The following is a 25945-nucleotide window of genomic DNA, read 5'->3' on the forward strand; positions in this document are numbered from 1 at the left end:
ACAAGAGAGATTTGTCCAGCGAGTGGAGATTACGGGGAGGAATGTAGGGAGAGATGAGAGAGGAGAGGTAATGGGGGGCTGCAGAATTGGTTCAAAGTTGGATCAAGATCAAGGCTGGAGTGGGTTTTGATGGCAAATCCAATAGGTGGGATTCCCAGGGAGAGCTGGGAATGAAGTATGTGCATATCATATCACATTCAAAGCAAATGCTATGATTGCAGGTGCTATGTATTTCTATGGGGAAAGGGGTAGAATCATAAAGTTGGTAGTAGTGAATAAATGAGCAGAGGGGAAGGAGAAGACATTCTTAGGGTTGAAAGCAATGGTATCGTGGTATTATGTTCCAAGATTGCATAATATAGCTGCCCATATGAGGTTGGCAAGGCAAGTTGCCCTCTGCCCTGTTTATGATGCCAATGCTTAACCATAAAGAAGTGGAACATGTGCGGAGGAGTGGCCTAGTGGTTAGGGTGGTGGACTTTGGTCCTGAGGAACTGAGTTCAATTCCCACTTCAGGCACAGGCAGCTCCTTGTGACTCTGGGCAAGTCACTTAACCCTCCATTGCTGCATTGAGCCTGCCATGAGTGGGAAAGCGCAGGGTACAAATGTAACAAAAAAAAAATACAACTCTGGACACCTTGTTGGGCAGACTGGATGAACCATACCGGTCATTATCTGCCAACATTTACTATGTAACAATATGCTCTTTTTGCCTCCTTTAAATAATAGTTAAAATAACACTGCAATTCTTTACAGAACTGATAAGCAAATGCAGATTTAGTTGTTTTTTTCACAACCTTTCCCACCCTACAAGATTGCCACTTTAATAGTTGGAGCCCATCATGAAACCAGGCTTGGCAACATAAGCCAGAACACTTTGAGATGTACAAGGGTGCTATATCATTTATAGTTTATCTTTATCTGAGTACTCAGTTCCAGCTATTTTGCTCATTCATGTAGGGGATATGTGCTAAAATCTGCAGGATACAAATAGATGGGAAAGTTGAGTGGCCCGAAGATGCTGTAACCTTGTGTCCAATAGCTTGATGTGGACACGGGCGAGGGCTAACCATTCTAAGGAATATCACTTTATCAATATGCTCTTCCAAATGCACATCTCACAAGTCACATAGGCATCCTTTTACAAAGGCGTGCTAAAAAATGGCTTGCGGTAGTGTAGGCGCAGGTTTTGGGTGCACGCCGATCCATTTTTTAGCACGCTTGTAAAAAAGGCCTTTTTAAAATTTTTGTTGAAAATGGACTTGCGGCAAAATGTAAATTGCCGCTCGTCCATTTTAGGTCTGAGACCTTACCACCAGCTATTGACCTAGCGGTAAAGACTCACGCAGTAACCAGGCGGTAATGACCTATGTGGGCCAAATGCCACTTGGCGTGCGTCCGTTATGCACGCCAGAAAATAAAAAATATTTTTCACGTGCCAAAAATGAAATTACCACAAGAGCCACGCAGTAGTCGGGTGGCAACGCCATTTTGGTGTGTGTTGGGCGCACATAGACGCTGTGATAAGGAAGAGGCTGTCCTACCCTGGTTAGGCCCCTAGAGGGCGCTGACCCCCCTAAAATGTCCAGGGAGAAGGGCTAGGTGAGTCAAAAGGGAGCCAGAAAGTGGAGGTATAGCTGGAGCTCGCTAGGACCGGGGAGAGTCCTGGAGGTGGAAACAGGTGCAGCCGGTTATGGGCTGGGTCCTGTTTGGGTCCTTATCCACTTAATACCCCACTGAAGTGTGAGAGGAGAGAGCTAGCAGCTGAAGAGGAGAGCTGGTGGCTGGAGCGGGAGCTGGAGATCCCCATGTGAAGTACTGGCTGAGCCCTTTTGACTTGTGGTGAACTGGGTGCAAGGCAGGGAAGCTGGCTGGGGTAAGAAGGCCCTAGAGTGCCAGGATAAGAACTATGTGTTCACAGAGCTACTGTGTGTCCCAGATGCCAAGGCTGTGTTTAGAACAGTGAAGAGGTACTGTGTGTCCCAGAGTAATATTGAGAAGAGACTGGGTGTGTAAAGCGGTGTGCTACAAGGAGGGACTGGGTGTCCTGGACTGAGCTAGTACTGAGCCCAAATGCCAGTGGGAAAGGGCTCAGGGGAAGAAATAAAGGGACATTGGACTGTGCAAGAAGAAATGTTTAAACTGTAAGATTGCACTGAGAGGAAGAAATGAAATGGTTAAGCTGGAAGAACTGTTGAGCTTGTGAAAGTGTTTTAAGCTAAGAGAGGTGTGCCCCATGGGCTGGAATAAAGATTTGTATGGAAGAAATCCTGTTGATAAGACCTGACTCGGTTTGCTTTTTTTGAGAACCAGGTCACCCCGAGTAAGAAGGGGTAGGATCTGAATTTGCATAAAATCTGCATACTAAGAACCAGCTCACCCTGAGTGAAAGAGGGACCTGGGAGCCTGAGGTGGGAGCTCCATCTTCACAATTAACCTCATCATGTTTACAACGCTTACACGGCTTAGTAAAAGGACCCTATAGTTTTTCCTTTGTGTGACTTCATCATGAAGGTCAGATTCTTCACACAGTTCACACTCTTCGTGTCCCAGCTGAGTAAACGATATCATCCCATTTCCAATCTTCCCCTCTTTGCTAAATTACATGAAAAAATAATCTTCACTCAACTAACTTCTTTCTCAAATAAAACATTTTCTATATCCTAAGGAGGCTGGATTACGTACCGCCCATAGCACTGAAATTCTTTTTTTTGCATTCTTCAATAAAATATGTACTTCTTTATATCAAAAATCATCAGCTGTTGTTTTTTCCCTAGACCTTTCTTCAGCCTTTGATTTAGTGGACCACATGTTTCTCCTCCATCATCTCTCCTCTCCTTTCTTGGTTCTCTTCCTACTTATCTTACCACTCTTTTCAGATCTCAACTCATAATACCCTTTCTAAGTCAGCCAATTACAACCGTGGTGTCCCTCAAGGATCCATTCTTGCACCATTACTATTCAATCTTTTCCTCTCACCACTAATCACTCTTATTCAGTCCTCCGGTTGCAGTCCATATTGTTATGCTGATGACATTCAAATATTATATACATATACTAATAATACTATTGATTGCACTATTAATCTCTGCCTCAACAATGTCTCTTCCTGGCTCCATGACCATCGTCTGTTTCTCAATATCTCTAAATGCAAATCCATTCATTTTGAATATGCATGAGGTAGATTTGTTTACAAGGAAAGTAATGCATGCAAATGTATCTCATTCTCATACATATTCATTGTAGATATCCTGAAAACCTGACTGGGTAGGTGCGTCCTGAGGACTGAGTTGAGAAGCCCTGCTCTACATAACGCTGGATAACAGGATGGTCAATTTTATTCTTTGCAGGTACTTTTCCTCTAGCATCTGCCTTTGGTGCATTGCTGTCTTTTGGAACGGAATGAAGTGCATGCTGCCCGAATGAGTCATTATTTTTTTCAAACCCAAGTAAAATGTTTTGCAAACAGACACTGTGTCCTCACCAGCATTCAAGAAATACTGGATAGTTTGGCACGGTGTGACTCTTCTGCTGTATACCTTTTCACAGTCTGTTCTCTGCAACTATTAAAGACAAACAGTTTGTTTTGATATCGGTCAACTTGCCAGACCTCATGATTAAGTTTTCAGTTCTGTTTCTCTGAGAATTTAGTTGGACGCAGCAGCTTTCAACCTTCATGGCAAGGTTCTCGAACTTTGTGCTTTTAACTGTTTTCTTGCCTTTGGTGATCGCAAACTTTTCTTCCATTTTCACATTGTGGTTGATGAGGTTTGAAGGCTTGCTGGCACTCTTCTGTGGTTGTGTTGACCACAAGGCTTGCTGGCACTTTGATTGGTTCAGTTGAGGCTGTGCTGTCAGGAAAGCTCAAAGGTACTGCAATGGAAATGTCTGCTACTCCATCTGAAAGACTGCTTAACAGCAGTGTTGGAGTACTATCAGAAACCACAGTGTTCAATAATACTGATAAGGACAGATTAACTTGTATTCTTCCTTACTCGCGCCAAGCCATATCTATCAAAGATGCTATTATCAAACATTGGCCCCTATTGTCCATCCACGGGATCCATCAGCTTCCCTATTTTGCACATACTAGGAGTCGGAATTTGGGAGAAATTTTCATCAACTCAAGAACACATCAGAATAGTACAGCGGAACCCACGGACCATAAACCATGTCTTAACTGTGTCTATTGTAGATTTGTTTGGGAGACTTTAACAGTCCAGAATCCGAAAACTGGGCGGATGTTTAAGTTTATTACATCTACAAATTGCAACTCTACACAGGTCATCTATGGTATTAGATGCCTGTGAAATAAATGGTACACAGGCCAAACAAGAAGAAGGGTAAAACAGTGCATTGCTGAACATGTCAACAACATATGTGTTCGGAAAAATGATGCTCCTCTGGTTGAACACTGGGAATGGACGAGGCATTCTGAACAGGATCTCAAATATGTAGTACTTTCTCAAATATGTGTGCCAAACGGGGGGGGGGGGGGGGGGGGGGAATGTTTCATCTCTCCTAATAAAAAAGAACAACAATTCATTTATCGTTGGGACACAGTGAGGGGCATAATCGAATGGGGTGCCCAAGTTTTCCTGAGGATGTCCTCGCAGGACGTCCTGGCGAAGGGGCGGGGAAACCTGTATTATTGAAACAAGATGGGCGTCCATCTTTTGTTTCAATAATACGGTCGGGGACGCCCATATCTCAACATTTAGGTCGACCTTAGAGGTGGCCGTCCCTAGAGATGGTCGTCCCTGGTTTTCGGTGATAATGGAAACCGAGGACGCCCATCTCAGAAATGACCAAATCCAAGCCCTTTGGTCGTGGAAGGAGCCATCATTCGTAGTGCACTGGTCCCCCTGACATGCCAGAACACCCTAGGGGGCACTGCAGTGGACTTCAGAAATTGGTCCCAGGTGCATAGCTCCCTTACCTTGTGTGCTGAGCCTGCCCAACCTCCCCCAAAACCCACTACCCACAACTGTACAACACTACCATAGCCCTAAGGGGTGAAGGGGGGCACCTACATATGGGTACAGTGAGTTTCTGGTGGGTTTTGAAGGGCTTACATTTACCACCACAAGTGCAACAGGTAGGGGGGGATGGGCCTGGGTGCTCCTCCCTGAAATGCACTGCACCCACTAAAACTGCTCCAGGGACCTTCATACTGCTGTCAGGGAGCTGGGTATGACATTTGAGCTGGCAAAAAATATTTTTAAAGTTTTTTTTTAGGGTGGGAGGGCGTTAGTGACCAGTGGTCATCTGGTCAGTTCAGGTACCTTTTTGAGGCTTGGTCACAAGAAAAAATGGACCAAGTAAAGTCGGCCAAGTGCTTGTCAGGGAAGCCCTTCTTTTTTCTATTATTGGCCGAGGACGCCCATGTGTTAAGCACGCCCCAGTCCTGCCTTCGCTATGCTTACGACGTGCCCCCATGAACTTTGGTCATCCCCGCGACGGAAAGCAGTTGAGGGTTCCTAAAATCGGCTTTCGATTATGCCGATTTGTGCGACCCTGGGAGAAGGATGCCTATCTTCCAATTTGTGTCGAAAGATGGGCGCCCTTCTCTTTCGAAAATAAGCCTGAGTGACACCTAGAGGTCTCAACAGAGAGATTGAATGGAGCAAACTGCTTTAAATTTTCCTGCCGGGATCCTATATAAATCAGCAGGGTGCATGCGTCGGCGTCCTTGTTCATCTGTCAGAACTGGTATACTTGGTAAGACTCCATTCCAGATCTCCTCCGCAGCAGAAAATGCTCTCTACATGCTGCATGTTTCGCCAAACTGGCGTCTTCAGGAGAACAAAAATAGGAAGGCGACCATGATGGGATTGTGGGGCTGTCGCCTTCCTATTTTTGTTCTCCTGAAGACGCCAGTTTGGCGAAACATGCAGCATGTAGAGAGCATGAATATTTTTAATCACGAAACATATGAGCACTAATATGGATATTAGCACAAACAGCAACAGAAGAAAAATATAAAAAAAGATATAAGATTGTCAGTGTCGACACAGCCTGATCCCTCACAGGGATCCCGAAGCATATGATCCATCATAACATTTAAAGCTAAGTACCATCTTTTTTGATTTTTCAGCTATTATAGGGAGGGAGGGAAGTTAGTGCTGTGATGTTGGGTCCCAGTGATATGTCATAAGCTGTTTTATGGCTGTAGTACATACACTGCAATCTGAGCACTACAATAATATATTATTATACATCAATTTGCACCCATAGGATAATTAATCTTATATGATGTTGATATGAAGTTTGGTTTCTACCATATTTTTTGTGAGAATGTTACAAGAAACCACATTCAGTGAACCCAGATTATTTTATATTAAGGATAAATCAAGACCAGTTATACATATGAAGTATCACGTACCATATGTAATGAGTTTATCTTGTTGGGCAGACTGGATGGAACATACAGGTCTTTATCTGCCATCATCTACTATGTTACTATTGGGCTCATTTTCGAAAGAGAAGGGCGCCCATCTTTTGACACAAATCGGAAGATAGGCATCCTTCTCCCAGGGTCGCACAAATCGGCATAATCGAAAGCCGATTTTAGGAACCCTCAACTGCTTTCCGTCACGGGGACAACTTTACTTGGTCCTTTTTTTTTACAACCAAGCCACAAAAATGTGTCCTAAATGACCAGATGACCACGGAGGGAATCGGGGATGACCTCCCCCTACTCCCCCAGTGCTCACTAACCCCCCCCCCCCACTCTCAAAAAAAACCTTTAAAAATATTTTTTCCAGCCTCTATGCCAGCCTCAAATATCATACCCAGCTCCATGACAGCAGTATGCAGGTCCCTGGAGCAGTTTTAGTGGGTACTGCAGTGCACTTCAGGCAGGCGGACCCAGGTCCATCCCCCCTACCTGTTACTTGTGGTGGTAAATGTCAGCCCTCCAAAACCCACCACAAACCCACTGTACCCACATCTAGGTGTCCCCCTTCATCCCTAAGTGCTATGGTAGTGGTGTACAGCTGTGGGGAGTGGATTTTGTGGGGCTCAGCACCCAAGGTAAGGGAGCTATGCACCTGGGACCAATTTCTGAAGTCCACTGCAATGCCCCCTAGGGTGCCCGGTTGGTGTCCTGGCATGTCAGGGGGACCAGTGCACTACGAATGCTGGCTCCTTCCACGACCAAAGGGCTTAGATTTGGTCGTTTCTGAGATGGGCATCCTTGGTTTCCATTATCGCTGAAAATCGGGGATGACCATCTCTAGGGACAACCATCTCTAAGGTCGACCTAAATGTGGAGATTTGGGCATCCCCGACCGTATTATCGAAATGAAAGATGGCCTCCCATCTTGTTTCGATAATATGGGTTTTCCCGCCCCTTCGCGAGGATGCCCTCAGGAAAACTTGGGCGCCCCGTTCGATTATGCCCCTCCACGTAACTAATATCTTTGCATCTACAGCAAACATTATGTTTTAACTACAAACCAGGGCTGGCGTGGGGTAAAGAATCCAAAACTGGATATTTATTTATTTGTAACATTTATATCCCACATTTTCCCACCCATTAGCAGGCTCAATGTGGCTTACATAATATCATAAAGGCGATCGCCAAGTCTGGTAGATGTTAAACAAATACAATTTAAAATAAGGGTTAGGTAAGGTTAGAGTAAACAGGTACAAAAAGGGACAAGGAATATATAATGTCCAATGCGATGTAAGGTATTGATGCATTGCAGAGTTGAGGCATTTAAGTAGGGCCGGTAGGGTAGGCCTTGCAAAACAGATAGGTCTTTAATGATTGCCTGAAGTTTTGATGGTCGTGGATCGCTTTCACACTCTTTGGTAGTGCATTCCACATTTGTGTACTTAAGTAAGAAAAATTGGATGCACAGGTTGATTTGTATCTGAGTCCAATGCAGCTTGGATAGTGGAGGTTCAAATAAGTATGTGACGCTATGGTTCTGTTTCTGGTCGGAAGATCTATCAAGTCGATCATATATCCTGGGGCATCACCGTAGACAATCTTGTGGACCAAAGAGCAGATTTTGAAGGTAATGCGTTCCTTGATTGGGAGACAGTGCAGTTTTAATCGGAGAGGTTTAGCGCTATCAAATCGTGTTTTATCGAATACCAACCTGGCAGCTGTGTTTTGGGCTGTCTGGAGTTTCTTCATACGCTGTACTTTACATCCCGCATATAATCCATTGCAGTAATCTGCGTGGCTCAGAACCATTGATTGTATCAAGTTACGGAATATTTCCCTCGGGAAGTAAGGTCTTATACGTTTAAGTTTTCACATAGAATGAAACATCTTCTTTATAATGGAGTTAACTTGGCTGTCAAGTGTAAGATGGCTATCAATAGTAACACCTAAGATCTTGAGGCTATCAGAAATAGGAAGAGAATAAACAGAAGTGCTTAGGGTTGTGGGTTTATAATTATTGTATGGGGATGAGAGGATAAGACAATGTGTTTTTTCGGTGTTTAGTTCCAATTTAAATGAGTTAGCCCATGAATCCATGATATTCAGAAAGTGCGTGATTTCATTGGAGATTTCAGAAAGGTCATGTCTGAAGGGGATATAAATTGTGACATCGTCTGCATAAATGATCGAGTGAAGTCTTTGACTGGATAAGTAGTTGGCCAAAGGGGTGGAGGAGTAGCCTAGTGGTAAGTGCAGTGGACTTTGATCCTGGGGAACCAAGTTCAATTCCCACTGCAGCTCCTTGTGACTCTGGGCAAGTCACTTAACCCTCCTTTGCCCCTGGTACAAAATAAGTACCTGAATATATGTAAACCACTTTGAACATAGTTGCACAAACCTCAGAAAGGCAGTATATCAAGTCCCATTTCCATTATATTGAAGAGTATTGGTGATAATGGGGAACCTTGAGGTACTCCACAATGTGCATTCCACGGTGATAAAATGTTTGTGTTTGATTTAACTTGGTATGTTCTGGTGGTTAAGAAACCCTTGATCCAATTAAGTATATTACCTCCAATCCCGAGGTGTTCAATTAAACCCAAAAGTATACTGTGGTTTATCATGTCGAATGCGCTCGACATGTCGAATTGGAGGAGGAATGTACTTTTACCTATGGCAATTTCATGTTTGAATTTAGCTTGAAGAGTGACTAGTACAGTGATATAGTTCATATTGTGCAATTTTGGCAGATACAATGTTTTTCCGTTGGAGGGAAGAATATGTACTACACAGTGAGCCAGAAGTACAAATACACGCCTGCAGCCTTTGTACCTGCTACAAGTTACAGCTAGAAATGCAAGGGCATGAACGTATACCAATACACTCTGTGCATGATAAGAATTAGAGGTAGATGTAAGGATTGCATGTGAATAGACCTGATAGATCTGCATACCTGGCAGCTGTCAACTCCGCCTTCTTCATAGCCAGCACATAGATTAAAGACTCCGATGACCCCATCATACCAAGATGAAGAATTACATACTTCGATATCGATCTGGTTCACACGAGCCTCCTGTAGGATATCTGCAGTTTTTAGAGCTGGAGGGAGAAAAGGAATATTATATTAATTGTTAAAGCAGCCTCCTCTTCCCTTTTTACAGAAGAGGCAGAGGTCTGCATTACACTCACTATAAGGTCATCTTTCCTCCCTTTCTACAGGAGAGGTAAAGATCTGAATCGCACTCACTATAAGGGCATCGTTCCCCCCTTTTCTACAGGAGAGACACAGATCTGCATTTCACTCCTTTGCAAAACAGTTTTCTGTATTAACAAAGAAAATTGGATTCTTTTTAGGTTATGATATATATATATATATATATATATATAATTTATTTTACCAACATTAGAATTATCCAAAGATAGGTTTTCTACATTTGGTCCTTTATAAGTCTTTTCTTCAGATGTCACCAGACATCTTTCCCTGCACAAGTCTGTAATAGACTCCTCTCTCTGTCCTTTCTGGAGCCTCCTCACATGCCTGTGATTGTGACAGACTCCTCTCCCTATCCTTCTTTGAGTCTCCTCGATTTGTGACTGTGACAGACTTGTCTCCCTGTCTTTTCTGTAGCCTCCTTACTTATCTGTGATACAGTGACAGACTCCTCTCCCTGTTCAACCTGGAGCCTCCTCATATGTCTGTGATTGTGACAGACTCCTCTTCCTGTTTTTCTTGGAGCCTCCTGATGTCTGTGACTATGACAGACTCTTCTCCCTTCCTGGAGTCTTCTCAATCAGTGACTGTGATAGACTCCTTTCCTTGTCTTTCTTGGAGCCTCTTCACATATCTGTGATTGTGACAGACTCTTCTCCCTGTTCTTCCTGGAGCCTCCCCACGTGTCTGTGACTGTGACAGAATCCGTTCCCTGTCCTTATTGGACCCTCCTCACATATCTATGACTGTGACAGATTACTCTCTCTGTCCTTTGTGGAGCCTCCTCAGTCTGTCACTGTGACAGACCCCTCTTTCTGTGCTTGCTGAAGCCTCCTCACATGCCTGTGACTGTGACAGACTCCTCTCTCTGTCCTTCCTGGAGCCTTTTCATTTCAGTGACTGTGACACTCTTCTCCCTGAACTTGCTGGGGCCTCCTCATGTCTGTGACTGTGACAGACTCCTCTCCCTGTCTCTTCTGGAGCCTCTTCACATGTCTGTGACTGTAACAGACTCCTCTTCCTACCCTTCCTGGAGCCTCCTCACATGCCTATATTTGTGACTGTGACAGACTCCTCTCCCTGTTTTTCCTGGAGCCTCCTCACATGTCTGTGCCTGTGAAAGAGTCCTCTCCCTGTCCTTCCTGCAGCCTCCCCACAGATTTGTGACTATGACAGACTCCTTTTCCTATGCTTCCTGGAGCCTCTTCACATGCCTCCTTCACAGTCTGTGACTGTACACACTCCTCTCCCTGTCCATTTGGCCGCTTTTCCACAGGTTTGTGACTATGATAGAATCCTCTCCCTGCCCTGACTGCAGCCTCCTTGGTCTGTGACTGTAACATACTCCTCTCTCTCTTCTTCCTGGAGCCTACCCACATTGTGAAAGACTCTTCTTCCTGTCCTGGAGCCTCCTCACATACCTGTGACTGTGACAGACTCCTCTCCCTGACCTTCCTGAAGCCTCCCCACATGTCTGTGATGGTAATTGTGACTGGACTATGCTCCCTTAACATATCCATTCCTCTTGTGGCATACTCCTGTCCCTACATGTCTGTGGTAGAATAAAGGAGTGGAGTCTCACTGTTGTCCTCGGTGATGCCCCAACCACTGATGTAGCATGGGAAGAATTCACTAACGAGCATCTCGCTGTTGGGCAAACAAGCGGGCTGTGTGACATAATTGTACTCGACTGGTGCATTTAGCAGAATGAGAGCAATATCGTTTGCCTCAGTATGGGGGCTGTACTTCTCGTGAATGAGGAAAGACTTGATGTGGCGGATCTGCACATTGTCATCCAGGTCTGATAGCTGATAGGCTCCTATCAAAAGTTTCCAGCTGGGTGAAGATCTGAAAAAAATAACAACATTCTACACTGTGTTATCAGTATTATAGCAAAGTTCTCTGTTGTCTGGGTGATGGGGCTGTTGGTGGAACCATTAACTAAGGCAATACAGTCCTCTGAAATACAATTCTATTGAAAATTCTTAAAACTGACTCACCTTCTCTCATGTCTAATCAATGGAAGGATCATTCCATAGGAAAGGCATAAGCAGTGGTGTGCTGGAGCAGGCTCTCACAGGCTCGCAAGAGCCGGTTGTTAAGTTTTTAAGAATTTTGGGAGCCGGTTGTTAAAGTAAGGCCGTCCATGGCTACTTTAACAACTGGCTCCCAAAATGTGGGCTTGGGCCCCCTGCTGAATTCTCTTTTACTTTGCTGGTGGGGATGCTGAGCCCTGCCAGCCAAGTAAATAGACTACTGCTGCTCCCCTCTCCTTGTTTCCAGCTCTGGGCAGCAGGCTGAGACTTCTCGAGCATGTGAGAGAAGTTCCAGCATGCTGCTCAGAGCAAGACGTTGGGAGTGGTGGCTGCCAGCAAAGGTATGCCTAGCGTGCCCGCACGAAGGGAGGGAAGAGAGAGAGGCAAGTGTTGCCCCCCCCCCCCTGGCCACCCCTGGCCCTTCCAACTGCAGAGCTGGCTACGTCTGGAGAAAGAGCCTGTTGTTAAAAATTTACCAGCACACCCCTGGGCATAAGCATGGGTGGGCTGTAGCCCATTCTGTAGGTCTCATGGGCCTGCTTAGACCTAAGGTTAAAGAAGGCACTGGCCTGTTTATCATCAATGAAGTTCTGCAGCAGGCCAAATAGCTACGAAAATCAGCACACACTTAAAGGCTTTGCAGCAGTCCCACCCTCTCCTCTTGAACAGACTTCCTGTAACCAAGGAAACCCATACAAGAGGCAGCAGGGTTGCTGCAAGGTCTAAGATGGCTCAGGATCCTGTTCTAATTTTATTTCCTGCTGCTGCTCAAATGCTGCCATCCCCATGCATGGACTAGCCAAAAAGCTAAAACAGAAGAAAACAGGAAAAGAGCCATGGGCCATGTGGGGTGGGGCGGAGGAACAGAGAACCTGTGGATGGACCAAGGGAAAGTGGGAGGAGGAACAGGAACCACAAAGGGATTGGATACATAGGAGGGAAAAGGAGCAGAGGGAATCAGAGATAGAGGATCCAGGAATATGTCAATGGGGAGAGAGGGAAGCCAGAAAAGGGACCATGGGGGAGGGATCTGAGGAGAGGCATAGGAGAGAACGGGACCATATGGAAGGAAAATAAGGAAGAGGGGTCAACGTGGTTAGAGAAATGAAAGTGAGAGGGGCCATAAGGTGTGTGCGTGGGTGGGGGTGGGGGGGGAGAGAACTGGAAAGAGTTCTGGAGGTCGGCAGGAAAGAGTTCTGTGGGAAAAGTAGGAGGAACAGCAGTTAAAAAAGGACCATGGGATATAGGAGGAAGACGACTCAGGAAAAAGTCATCAGAGAAGTGTGGAAAAAGAAGGGAGAGGACCCAGTGCGAGGAGACCCAGATCCAGGGCCCTCTTCCATGTTAAAATTGGGTCCTATAAAAAAATAAAAAAGCTTGGCTATCCTACTCTAATTTCCTTCCTTGTAAAATGTATGAATGGGGCTCTCTCAACATCTGAGGCACAGCCATTCTCTACTTTCAGATGATTATACGAGCACCCATATCTCTTCTTTTCCATCTCTGCACAGTAACTCTGCTTCAAGCATCCCTCCCTCCCTATATGTTTATTAGGTATTTAAAAATACCGCCTTTCGGGGCTAGAATCAAAGTGGCGAACAAACAAAAGGAAAAGGAACATAATATGAAACAAGAAAGTACAAAGAGAAGAACAAAAAGGGAAGGTCAAACACTACAAGAAACTAATAGTGATTCTAGCCTACAAGGTTTGCAGGTTCTGCAGGGTGGCAACAGCTAATGCACCCGGGATCAGGTTACTTCTGGAATGCGTCAATTATTGACTTTGTAGGAAATTTTATTGGGGATTTAATTTAGGGTAGGAGTGTGTGGTTAACATCTATGTCTAATTTTAACCAAATATTTTTGGAACAAAGTGTTAGCTGAAATATATTTTGTGCATGTTTGAACATTAGTCATTTTGTATATGTGTTTAATGATACTGATTAATGTATGAGTAGGCAGCCCTTTATTGTATATTAATGAATATGCATGAGAGAAATTTGCGTGCCTACTTCCTCCACTGAAAACCTGACCTGTTGGTAACTCTAGAGGACTGGGAATGAATATCAAAGCTGTATAACATATTCAATGACAGCTAAAAAAACATTACCTTCCCAGAGGTGGATATTACAACAGCAACAGACCCGGAAGCTGACAGTATAAGAGCAGCAGCACCTCCCTCCCAACAACATGGCTTTTGCAATAACAGCAGCCCTGGAGGTGCTTCCAGCAATGAATATTATAATACTGTACCTCCTGGAGGTAAATATTAGAATCAAGCCCACACTGTTTCCTAGCGCTGGTACTTCACACTGTCCTGGTCTGTCTCACCCTTTCATGTTTCTGAAACAGTGGGCTGCAGTCAGCACCCAGTGATTGTTGATGAGGGACCCCCCACATGAGTGTCGATGTCCTTTCCTGGAAGGGATCTGGATGCTGACTAACCATGGCCAGGCTCCAGGCTGGGCATTCACTCCACCGATAATGCGCATATTGCCAAAGTCTGTCACCAGAGGACGTTGCCCACACTCTGCAGGGGGGGAACAAAGAGAGAAGAATGAATCTTACAGCACAATCCAGCTTATAATCGAACGACAAAAACGCCTATATTGCGACCTAAATCGGGAGAAAGGCGTTTATCTCCCAAAAATGAATAACGTGGTATAATCGAAAGCCGAACTTGGACGTTTTCAACTGCACTCCATCGCGGAAGCGTACAAAGTTGACGGGGGCATGTCGGAGGCGTGGTGAAGGCGCGTGGTTATCGGGCGATCAGAGATGGGCGCCTTTCGCCGATAATGGAAAAAAAAGTATGCGTTTGTAGCGAGAATTTAGGGCACTTTTCCTGGACCCTGTTTTTTCACGAATAAGGCCCCAAAAGGTGCCCTAAATGACCTAATTACCCCCAGAGGGAATCGGGGATGACCTCCCCTGACTCCCCCAGTGGTCACTAACCCCCCTCCCACCACAAAAAAATGATGTTTCACAACTTTTTATTTTCACCCTCAAATGTCATACCCACCTCCCTGGCAGCAGTATGCAGGTCCCTGGAGCAGTTGTTAGGGGGTGCAGTGGACTTCAGGCAGGTGGACCCAGGCCCATCCCCCCCACCTGTTACAATTGTGCTGCTTAATGCTTAGTCGTCCAACCCCCCCAAACCCACTGTACCCACATGTAGGTGGCCCCCTTCACCCCTTAGGGCTATATACTTGTGGGCAGTGGGTTTTGAGGGGGATTTGGGGGGCTCAACACACAAGGGAAGGGTGCTATGTACCTGGGAACTCTTTTACCTTTTTTTTTGTTTTTGTAAAAGTGCCCCCTAGGGTGCCCGGTTGGTGTCCTGGCATGTGAGGGGGACCAGTGCAGTACGAATCCTGGCCCCTCCCATGAACAAATGCCTTGGATTTATTCGTTTTTGAGCTGGGCACTTTCATTTTCCATTATCGCTGAAAAACAAAAGCGCCTAGCTCACAAATTGTTGAATAAAACATGGACGTCTATTTTTTGCGAAAATACGGTTCGGTCCGCCCCTTCACGGACCCGTTCTCGGAGATAAACGCCCATGGAGATAGACGTTTTCGTTCAATTATGCCCCTCCACGTCTCCAAATGGGTTAGTTTTGCACATACCATGGTAGTAATGAATTTCGCTCCTAAGCCAGAGTATGATCTCAATCTCTCTAATTTGCTGCTAGCAATTGCTGCCAGTAATTGTATTGTGTCAAACAGAGCTTCTCTCTGGAGTTCTAAGGAATTCCTCTTTCCTCCAGACAGTGTTTGGCAAATTCTCAGTATACCACCTTTTATTTTATTTTTTTAAATATTTTTATTGAATTTTTCAAATATATAGCAAGCAATTTCAAGACAAAACAAAATATATACATAGTAACATATAGTAACATAGAGGGGCATAATCGAACGGGGGCGGCCATCTATAATGACGATCTCGTAAAGTGGCGTACCCGACTCTATTATCGAAACAAGATGGCCGGCCATCTTTCGTTTCGATAATACGGTTGGGGATGCCCAAATCTCAACATTTGGGCCGCCCTTAGAGATCGTAGCCATTGGTTTTCGCTGATAATGGAAACTAATGGCGGCCATCTCAAAACCGGCCAAATCCATGCCATTTGGTCATGGAAGGAGCCAGCATTTGTAGTGCACAGGTCCCCCTCACATGCCAGGACACCAACCGGGCACTCTAGGGGGCACTGCAGTGAATTTCACAAATTGATCCCAGGTGCATAGCTCCCTTACCTTGTGTACTGAGCCCCCCAACCCCCCCCCCCAAAGCCCACTGCCTACAACTGTACATCACTACCATAGCCCTTAAAGGGTAACAGGGGGCACCTAGATGTAGGTACAGTGGGTTTTGGGCGGGTTTTGGAGGGCTCCCATTTACCACCACAAGTGTAACAGGTAGGGGGGGATGGGCCCGGGTCCGCCTGCCTGATGTGCACTGCAGTACCCACTAAAAACTGCTCCAGGGACCTGCATAGTGCTGTGATGGAGCTGGGTATGATTTGAGGCTGGCATAGAGGCTGGCAAAAAAATGCTTTTTAATTTTTTTTTGGGTGGGAGGGGGTTGGTGACCACTGGGGGAGTAAGGGGAGGTGATCCCCAATTCCCTCTAGTGGTCATCTGGTCAGTTCAGGCACCTTTTCAAGGCTTGGTCATGAACAAAAAAGGACCAAGTAAAGTCGGCTAAATGCTCGTCAGAGCCAGCCTTCTTTTTTACATTATCGGCCAAGGCTGGCCATCTCTTAACCATGCCCCTGTCCCGCCTTCGGTACGCTGCCGAATGCCCCCTTGAACTTTGGCCGGCCCTGTGACGGAAAGCAGTTGAAGCCAGCCAAAATTGGCTTTCGATTATGCCAATTTGGCCGGCCTTGGGAGAAGGCCGGCCATCTCCTGATTTGTATCGGAAGATGACTGCCCTTCTCCTTCGAAAATAAACAGGATAGTAACATAGTAGGTGATGGCAGAAAAAGACCTGTATGGTTCATCCAGTCTGCCCAACAAAATAAACTCATATGCGCTACTTTATATGTATACCTGACCTTGATTTGTATCTACCATTTTCAGGGCACAGACTGCAGAAGTCTGCCCAGTACTAGCCCCGCCTCCCAACCACTAGCCCCACCTCCCAACCACTGGTGCTGCCACCCAATCTCTGCTAAGCTTCTGAGGATCCATTCCTTCTGAACAGGATTCCATTATGTTTATCCCACGCTTTTTTGAATTACGTTACCGTTTTCATCTCCACCACCTCCCTCGGGAGGGCATTCCAAGTATCCACCACTCTCTCTGTGAAAAAATACTTCCTGACATTTTTCTTGAGTCTGCCCCCTTCAACCTCATTTCATGTCCTCTAGTTCTACCGCCTTCCCGTCTCCGGAACAGGTTCGTTTGCGGATTAATATCTTTCAAATACATGAGTACATTGTACATTTACTAAAGCTGAGATTTACAAACATCACCATGGGGTCGTTTTACTAAGGTGCGCTGAAAAATGGCTTGTGGTAGTGTAGGCATGGGTTTTGGGCGTGCGCTGATCCATTTTTCAGCGTGCCTGTAAAAAAGGCCTTTTAAATTTTTTTGCCAAAAACGGACGTGCACAAAATCAAAATTGCTGCCTGTCCATTTTGGGGCTGCTATCTAACCACCAGCCATTGACCTAGTGGTAAAGTCTCATGCAGTAACCAGGCGGTAATGATGTACGTGCATCAAATGCCACTTGGCGCGCGTCTGATACACGCGTCTGAAAATAAAAATTACCGCAAGAGTCATGCGGTAGCCATGCAGTAACTCCATTTTGGCGAGTGTTGGGCTCACATAGACGCTTACTCGGCTTAGTAAAAGGGCCCCTATATGACTAAATAATAGGAGATAGAAAAAGATCTAAAGTTTCTATTTCTTAAGTCTAGCTGGAATACCCACTGAAGTATAGGCAATAGACTGTTCATATTTTTTGTATAATAAAATCAAATTCCACCAAAGATAGACATTCACTTGAGAGTTGTCCTTCCAATGTGAAATAATCAATTTTAAAGCAACAGATATTAGAAAATCAAACAATAATTTATCTTCATCTGAAAGAAAAAATGGAATACAAATGGACTTCCAAATTATATATGTTGGTAAAGATGATGCTTAGAAACCAAATATCTCTTTTAGCTTATTCCAAACATCAGACCAAAAAAGAACAACAGTAGAACATTCTAATAAGAGATGTATAAGAGTTCCTTTTGTAGATAATAAACACAGTTATGTACCCTGGAGTAGAGTCAAAGGGCAAAGGCCATAAATCGTAAGGCCCAGGAACTTATGATCTGATCTGATATCCTTATGGGCAAACAGGCCTGGGAAAGGAGGAAGCATAAACAAACATGAGAATGTGGTCTAGCAGGTGAGCGAAACCAGATAGTTTTGAAAAAAGACCAGATGATCCCGAGTAAGATAACTTGCTGAAGACTTGTAAATCATTGTTAAATACAAGTGTATAAAAATAGCTATTTCAGTTCAGTATGTTAGAGTGATAGATACAGAGAGCATATGTATGCAGCAGTTCTATCCTCCGATGAGAAAATATTAATTGTATCAATACTTGGTAAGTAAATAAATTACTTTTCTCATAAGCGGCAGCCTCGGTCTTTTATCTCTACAATTGTATTTTTTGCATGACCAGCAGAGGTCAAAGTTTGAGGAACCAGATGCTTTACTTTTTTTTGGAGTCCAGAGAGCTCTATGATACATGAAGAAAAGAGATTGTGTTAGAGCAGCTGATAAAGAGGCTCTTGAACCAGTTGACCAAACTTGAGACCGTTGAGTTTCTGATAATGAGTCATTGAGATCTAACTCCCATACTTGTTGAGCAGAAGTAGGAATTCTACACTACAGGAAGTAGTAGTGTAGGATTGCATTGATCTATAAAACAATGAGGCACTTTAACCTACAATGATCTTCAACAGAGCTAGAAAGATCCGAGATGTGATTAATATACATAAGATTCCATTTTTTGGATTTAAGTACACTACACAGTTGGTACCATTGTAACATTTGAGAATTGGGAATATCAAAATCTGCTTGTAATTGAGCAAAAGTTTTAAGACTACCATCAGATATCAATTGACTCAAAAATCAGATATTACATTTTTGCCAAATAGGCCAATTTATGGTCTTGTCTCTAATCATCAGTTTCTTATTGTTCCACAAAACAATATTAGAGATATTTGGAGATTTGGGGAGAAAGTTTGACAAAATTGAAAAAGCTGTTACAGTTGTAGTTATAACAAGTCTATTAATAAGGACTGGAAACCTATAGCTTTTAGGATCCGACTTTGCTAAAACATTCGGAGGAATAGGGTGTGATAAAGACCTTTCTAACTACAACCATGAAGGAGTACAAAAAGAGTAATCATCAAAGAATCAAAACTATCCCATAGAGAGAGTGAAAGAAGTATGATAAAAAATAAAATCAGGAAAATTGACTCCGCCCTTCTGTTTAGGTAACTTAAGGGTTCAAATGGATATTTCGGGGAGGTTTGGAGTTCCACAGAAACTGTGAAAGAATTCTTTCAATTGACAGGTAGTTGTACTGGAAGAATACTTAATAGATAATTTATTCTAGGGGTGAAAGTCATTTTAATAGTAACCAGTCTACCCCACCAGCTTAGAAACAGTGGAGACCATTTTGAAATGGAAATCTTTATTGAATTTGTGATGAACTCAATATTCTTATTAATGGTGTCATGAAGGGATCTACACAAGCATATTCCAAGATATTTTATAAATGAAAGTTGTGTTTTAAATGGAAAAGAACCCAATTCTTGAGCTGTTATTTCATCATGCAATGGAAGGCATTCAGGGGCCCTTTTACAAAGACGCACTGAAAAATGGCTTGCGGTGGTGTAGACGTGCATTTTGGGCATATGTAGGATCATTTTTCAGCGCACCTGTAAAACGTGCCGTTTTAAAAATTTTCCTGAAAATGGACGTGCAGCAAAATGAAAATTGCTGTTTGTCTGTTTTGGGTCTGAGACCTTACCGCCAGCCATTGACCTAGTAGTAAAGTCTCACGCGGTAACTGGGTGGTAATGACCTATGTGCATCAAATGCCACTTGGTGTGCGCCCAATATGCACGTCAAAATTATTTTCAGACGTGCGTATTGGACGCGCGCCAAAAATGAAATGGTAGCTGGGCAGTAACTCCATTTTGGCGCACGTTGGGCCCACGTAGATGCTTATGCAGCTTAGTAAAAGGGCCCCTCTGTTTTTCCCCAATTTTTTTTTAATTTTTAATTTATCAACTTTTTATTTTAAACAAACTCCTAAGAGTCACAGAAATACAAGCAATTTCAAGTGTCCTTCCAGAAAATATATAAACAGAAATAATTTTCCTTTAACTATCGACCATAAAATTAAGGCAAATTGATCCAAGATTTAAAGAAAATACAAAAGTATAAGATAATAGTTGCTGCTGCCAAGAAGATCTCCCCCCTTAGCCTATCTAGCAGTGTCGTCTGGTGGCCCGACTGTTACATTAACATCCTCTTTAGAAACCAAAAAATCTATCAACTGTTTCGGGTCAAAAAACTGAAACATTTTTGTTTGATACACAATTCTACATATACAGGGAAATTTTAAAATAAAGTTAGCTCCTATGGCGAGAGTTCTCGGGCGTAGTGCCAAAAAAGCACTTCGCCGTTTCTGAGTTTCTCTCGCCAAATCTGGATATAACCTTACTTTTGAGCCAAAAAAAAGGTTGATTGTAAATGCCTAAAGGAAAGCCTCAAAACAGTGTCCCGATCCATTTCCAAAGCAAAAACAACTAATGTTAATCTTTGTGTTACAACCTCCAAAGAGGATTCTAGAAAAGATGTCAAGTTCATCTCATTCCCTCTATTGAGTTGAGGGGTATTATTCTCCGCACTAATTTTGTTAGGCAAATATTGTGCTTGCACAATAGGGGGTAAGTTTTCACTCGACATACCCAAAGTCTCAATCAAATATTTTTTTTACCATATCCCCCAATTTATTTTAAAACCAGATAGAGTACAGAAAGAAGAAATCAAAGATAAAATATGTGTTATTGAAGGAATGTTAGTATATAATAGTAAATCATCAGCATACAGAGATAATTTAATAATGCATGAACCTATTTGAAAACCTGGTATATTTGGATTTGCCCTAATAGCTATTGCTAAGGGTTCTATGGCTATATTAAACAATAACGGAGATAAAGGACAACCCTGTCTAGTCCCTCTAGATACAGAAAAATATGAAGTTAAACTACTATTGACAAGGATACTCATTTTAGGATGTTGGTATAATAGTTTCACCATATTTATAAATATAGTTCCAGATCCAAAGTCTTGCATCATCAAGAACAGATATCTCCATTCAATTCTGTCAAATGCTTTTTCTGCATCTAGAGTAAGTGCCACCAACTTATCCTTATGTTGATTAGCCACAGGAAGAATATTACAAAATAATCTTGCATTATCACTTGTGGATCGATTATTCATAAAGCCACATTGTTCAGGGTGAATGATATCCGGCAATACATTTGATAACCTAAGTGCAAGTAACTTAGCATAAATCTTACTATCTAAGGGGCCCTTTTACTAAGCTGCATAAGCGTCTATGCACGCCCAACATGCGCCGAAAATGGAGTTACCGCCGGGCTACCGCGTGGCTCTTGTGGTAATTTCATTTTGGGTGCGCGTCCAATATGCGTGTCTGAAAATATTTCAGATACACCTATTGGGAGCGTGCCAAGTGGCATTTGATGGGCATAGGTCATTACCACCCGGTTACCATGTGACACTTTACTGCTAGGTCAATGGCTGGTGAACAGAATACTGAGGAAATATACCCAAAGAAACAAAGAACACAAGGATCCCGGTTGCCATTAACTTATGTGAAGGGGCATAATCGAACGGAAACGTCTATCTCCATGGGCGTTTATCTCCAAGAACGGGTCCGTGAAGGGGCGGACCGAACCGTATTTTCGAAAAACATGGACGTTTATCTTTTTTTGAGCTGGGCGTTTTTGTTTTTCAGCGATAATGGAAAATGAAAGCGCCCAGCTCAAAAACGAATAAATCCAAGGCATTTGTTCGTGGGAGGGGCCAGCAGTCGTAGTGCACTGGTCCCCCTCACATGCCAGGACACCAACTGGGCACCCTAAGGGGCACTTTTACAAAAAAAACAAAAAAGGTAAAACAGCTCCCAGGTGCATAGCACCCTTCCCTTGTGTGTTGAGCCCCACAAATCCCCCTCAAAATCCACTGCCCACAAGTCTACACCATTACTATAGCCCTAAGGGGTGAAGGGGGGCACCTACATGTGGGTACAGTGGGTTTGGGGGGCGGTTTGGAGGGCTCCCATTTACCAGCACAAGTGTAACAGGTGGGGGGGGAGGGGATGGACCTGGGTCCACCTGCCTGAAGTCCACTGCACCCCCTAATAACTGCTCCAGTGACCTGCATACTGCTGCCAGGGAGGTAGGTATGACATTTGAGGGTGAAAATAAACAGTTGTGAAACGGCATATTTTGTGGTGGGAGGGGGTTTGTGACCACTGGGGGAGTCAGGGGAAGTCATCCCCGATTCCCTCCAGTGGTCATCTGGTCATTTAGGGCACTTTTTGGGGCCTTATTCGTGGAAAAACAGGGTCCAGGAAAAGTGCCCTAAATTCTCGCTAAAAACGCATATTTTTTTTTCCATTATCGGCGAAAGGCGCCCATCTCTGATCGGCAGATAACCACGCCCCAGTTCCGCCTTCACCACGCCTTCGACACGCCCCCACCAACTTTGTCCGCATCCGCGACGGAGTGCAGTTGAAAACGTCCAAATTCGGCTTTCGATTATACCGCTTTATTCGTTTTTGTGAGATAAACGTCTATCCCTCGATTTGGGTCACAATATAGGCGTTTTTCTATTTCGATTATAAGCAGGATAGTAACATAGTAGATGACGGCCGAAAAAGTCCTGCACGGTCCATCCAGTCTGCCCAACAAGACAACTCATGTGTGCTACTTTTTGTGTATACCCTACTTTGATTTGTACCTATGCTCTTCAGGGCACAGACCGTATAAGTCTGCCCAGCACTATCCCCGCCTCCCACCACCGGCTGTGGCACAGACCGTATAAATCTGCCCAGCACTATCCCCGCCTCCCACCACCGGCTGTGGCACAGACCGTATAAATCTGCCCAGCACTATCCCTGTCTCCCACCACCGGCTCTGGCACAGACCGTATAAATCTGCCCAGCACTATCCCCGCCTCCCACCACCGGCTCTGTCACAGACCGTATAAGTCTGCCCAGCACTATCCCTGCCTCCCAACCTCCAGTCCCGCCTCCCATCACTGGCTCTGGCACAGACCGTATAAGTCTGCCCTGCACTATCCCCGCCTCCCAACCTCCAGCCCTGCCTCCCACTACCAGCTCTGCTATCCAATCTCGGTTAAGCTCCTGAGTGCAAGGTGTTTGATTTTTTTTTTTGGACTTTCTTCAATAAAGGCTCCTTTTAGAGTGCATGGTCCTTGTGTTTCTTGTCTCTTTATATTTCCTCATTTCTAGGATAAGCAGCATAAAATCTGTTGTACTGTTTTGGGATCTTGCCAGTTACTTGTGACCGGGATTGGCCACTGTTGGAAACAGGATGCGGAGCTTGATGGACCTTCGGTCTGTCCCAGTATGGCAATACTTAAGTACTTATGCACATAGAGACAAGTGCCTCAGCACTCTATACTCCAAAGTACCCATCCTGTCTTAAAGCGCAGCCAAGAAAGCAAACAGGAAAGGAGGTCACTGCCTGAGTTTATTACCCAAAGCAACTGAAGAAAAGGTTGCAACAGAAGATCCAGGTCTAAAATATGCTTAGTTATAGTCTGCCATAATGAATCGCCTGAGAAATAAATAGGGATATATCACTAACCACTAACCTTTGTCTTATCCAATATAAACAAGGATGACTCTCCATACAGCTCAGAACAGGTGCAGAAGTCACAGAGACAATGAAGATATGAGCAAACCATTATGCGATTGAGAACATCTTCTAATCATTCCTCACTTATAAAATGGAACCAAATACTTTTGAGAGTTATCATTGTACAAGATTTAGATGTTCAATGCAGTTTAAGTTTATAAAAAGCTATAATCAAATGCTAAACAGTAGGAGTGAAATTCTTTTATTAAAGGCTGACTTAGTATTATCTTTACCTAAATCCTATAGCCAATCATATCCCACCTTTGGATCAAAATGTTCTCTATAAGCCATTTTCAACTTTACCCTCTAAGCAAAAGAAGTGAGAACATCAGAGGTCCCACACAGTCAAAACGGTGGCATTATGTTCCCACTGACCACTTCTGGCTGGGTGTAATGAATCAACGCAGTGCAACAGTGGCACAGACAGTGAAATGTTGACGATGAATAAAGGGAGGCTGTGTGGTGTGCCAGTGCAATATGCAGTGAGATGCTAGTTGGGAATATGAGACTGTGTGGAAAAGCAGTACTACAGCCATGAGATCAGAGCCAGGTTAAGGCCAACTGATGCCCTAAGCACAGCCCAACAATGGTGCTCCTCAGCCTTTCCATGCTTAACTGACAAGACACTAAGAGGGGCGTTGTTGATGCGACGTCTAAATCCAATTTTGGACATTTTGCAAAAACGTCCAAAAATCTAGTAGCGTACATGGCCATTTTTAAACCAGAAAAATATCCAGCTTTTTGTTTCAAAATGTTTTTGTGCTCTGTGCATCTATCTTTTAGGACCATTTTTGAAGAAAAAAAAACTTGCAAGTGAAAAACACACAAAAACAAGCTATTGGGATGTATGGGGGGGGGGGGGGGAGGGGCAGCATTCTTAGTAGACTGGCCACATAGACATCCCATCAGAGCAGTGGGACACCCTAGAGGGCACTACAGTGCACTTCACATTAAAGATCCCAGATACACATCTCATTGTTACCCCCTTATATTGTACGGTGAGCCCTCCAAAACCTAACAAAAAACTACTGTACCCAACTGTACACCACTAGAATAACTCTTGTGCCTGCAGGTGTCACCTATATGTAGGTACAGTAAGTTTTTGGTGGATTTTGCAGAGCTCACGCTTTCCACCACGAGTGTACTTGCTAGCGTGAGATATGGGCCTGAGTCCTCTTCTTTACAGTACACTGCATCGACCACTTGGCTATTCCAAGGACCTTCTTGCTGCTTTAATAAGACTGTTTATAACATCTGAAGCTGTAATACAGGCTGATGTGTACTGTTTTTTTCATATCTTTGGGGAGGTGGGAGGGGGTAAGTGACCACTAGGCAGGTAAGGGAGTTATGCCTTAATCCCTCCAGTGGTCATTTAGGGCACTTTTTGATCACTTAGTCATGATTGAAACAGATCTAGCCCAAAACATCTTAATTTTGGCCTTAGATTTTTTCATTTGTTTCCATTATCCTGCCCAAAACACGCCCCTGACATGCTCCCTTGAAATTTGGATGAACTGTGGAGCAAAACATCTAAAACTGGGGTGTCAAAAATTGCAACTTGGATATTTTTGAGAGAATAACATCCTTCTGCCACCTTATGACCTTTTTTTGGACTTTTTTTTGTTTTGAAAATGAGGCCCTAAATAAATGCTGAGAAATATCATTATTGTCGAAACAAAACCTCATATTTATAATGATTTGAAAAACATTGAAATTCATGTTGGAGAATGGGCATGACAGATTTAATGGCATAATAGCTAGGGGGGAAAAAAAATCTGTGGTGCCCCCCTTCCTTTGGTGTCTGTCCTAAGCACATGCTTATTTTGCTTAATGGTTAATCCATGGTGCATGAGATTTTGGCTGGGTATTTAAGGCTGTGTGATAAAGCAGTGGCACAGACTAGTCTAGCAGCACAAAGTTCTAATTTTCACATTCAGACTCAGCTCCTTTACTTACGCTGTGGGATGAAGCTGAACGATGTTGGTAAGAACATCAAAGGAAGTAGAGCGATGGGGACCGGTGAGCCCCCCATCTCTAGAGAACGGGCAGCTGACTCATCCATGAAAGCTTTCACTCAGTTACCTGCAGAACTCTTTGACCTCACTGGACTCAGATCTTAGAAGTGACATCACAAGGCCACATTATTCTACTGGTAATTACATAGTAACATAGTAGATGACGGCAGAAAAAGACCTGCATGGTCCATCCAGTCTGCCCAACAAGATAACTCATATGTGCTAATTTTGTGTATACCCTACTTTGATTTGTACCTGTGTTCTTCAAGACACAGACCGTATAAGTC

At 43.9% G+C, this 25945-nt stretch overlaps 1 protein-coding gene across 1 annotated transcript in view; it reads right to left on the reverse strand.

Moving 5' to 3' along the window:
* LOC115479025 (acrosin-like) overlaps nt 1–25675 on the reverse strand; it is a 38163-nt gene extending 12488 nt beyond the window's left edge. The window contains exons 1-4 of the mRNA XM_030216734.1: nt 25600–25675; nt 13980–14178; nt 11195–11460; nt 9355–9500 (exon numbers count right to left, since the gene is read on the reverse strand). Coding sequence (XP_030072594.1) covers nt 9355–9500; nt 11195–11460; nt 13980–14178; nt 25600–25675 — 687 coding nt within the window. The remainder of the gene's footprint in view (nt 1–9354; nt 9501–11194; nt 11461–13979; nt 14179–25599) is intronic.
* Between the last annotated feature and the right edge of the window lie 270 nt (nt 25676–25945).

Source organism: Microcaecilia unicolor, chromosome 10 (genome assembly GCF_901765095.1).
Source record: "Microcaecilia unicolor chromosome 10, aMicUni1.1, whole genome shotgun sequence".
NCBI classification, from domain to species: Eukaryota; Metazoa; Chordata; class Amphibia; order Gymnophiona; family Siphonopidae; genus Microcaecilia; species Microcaecilia unicolor.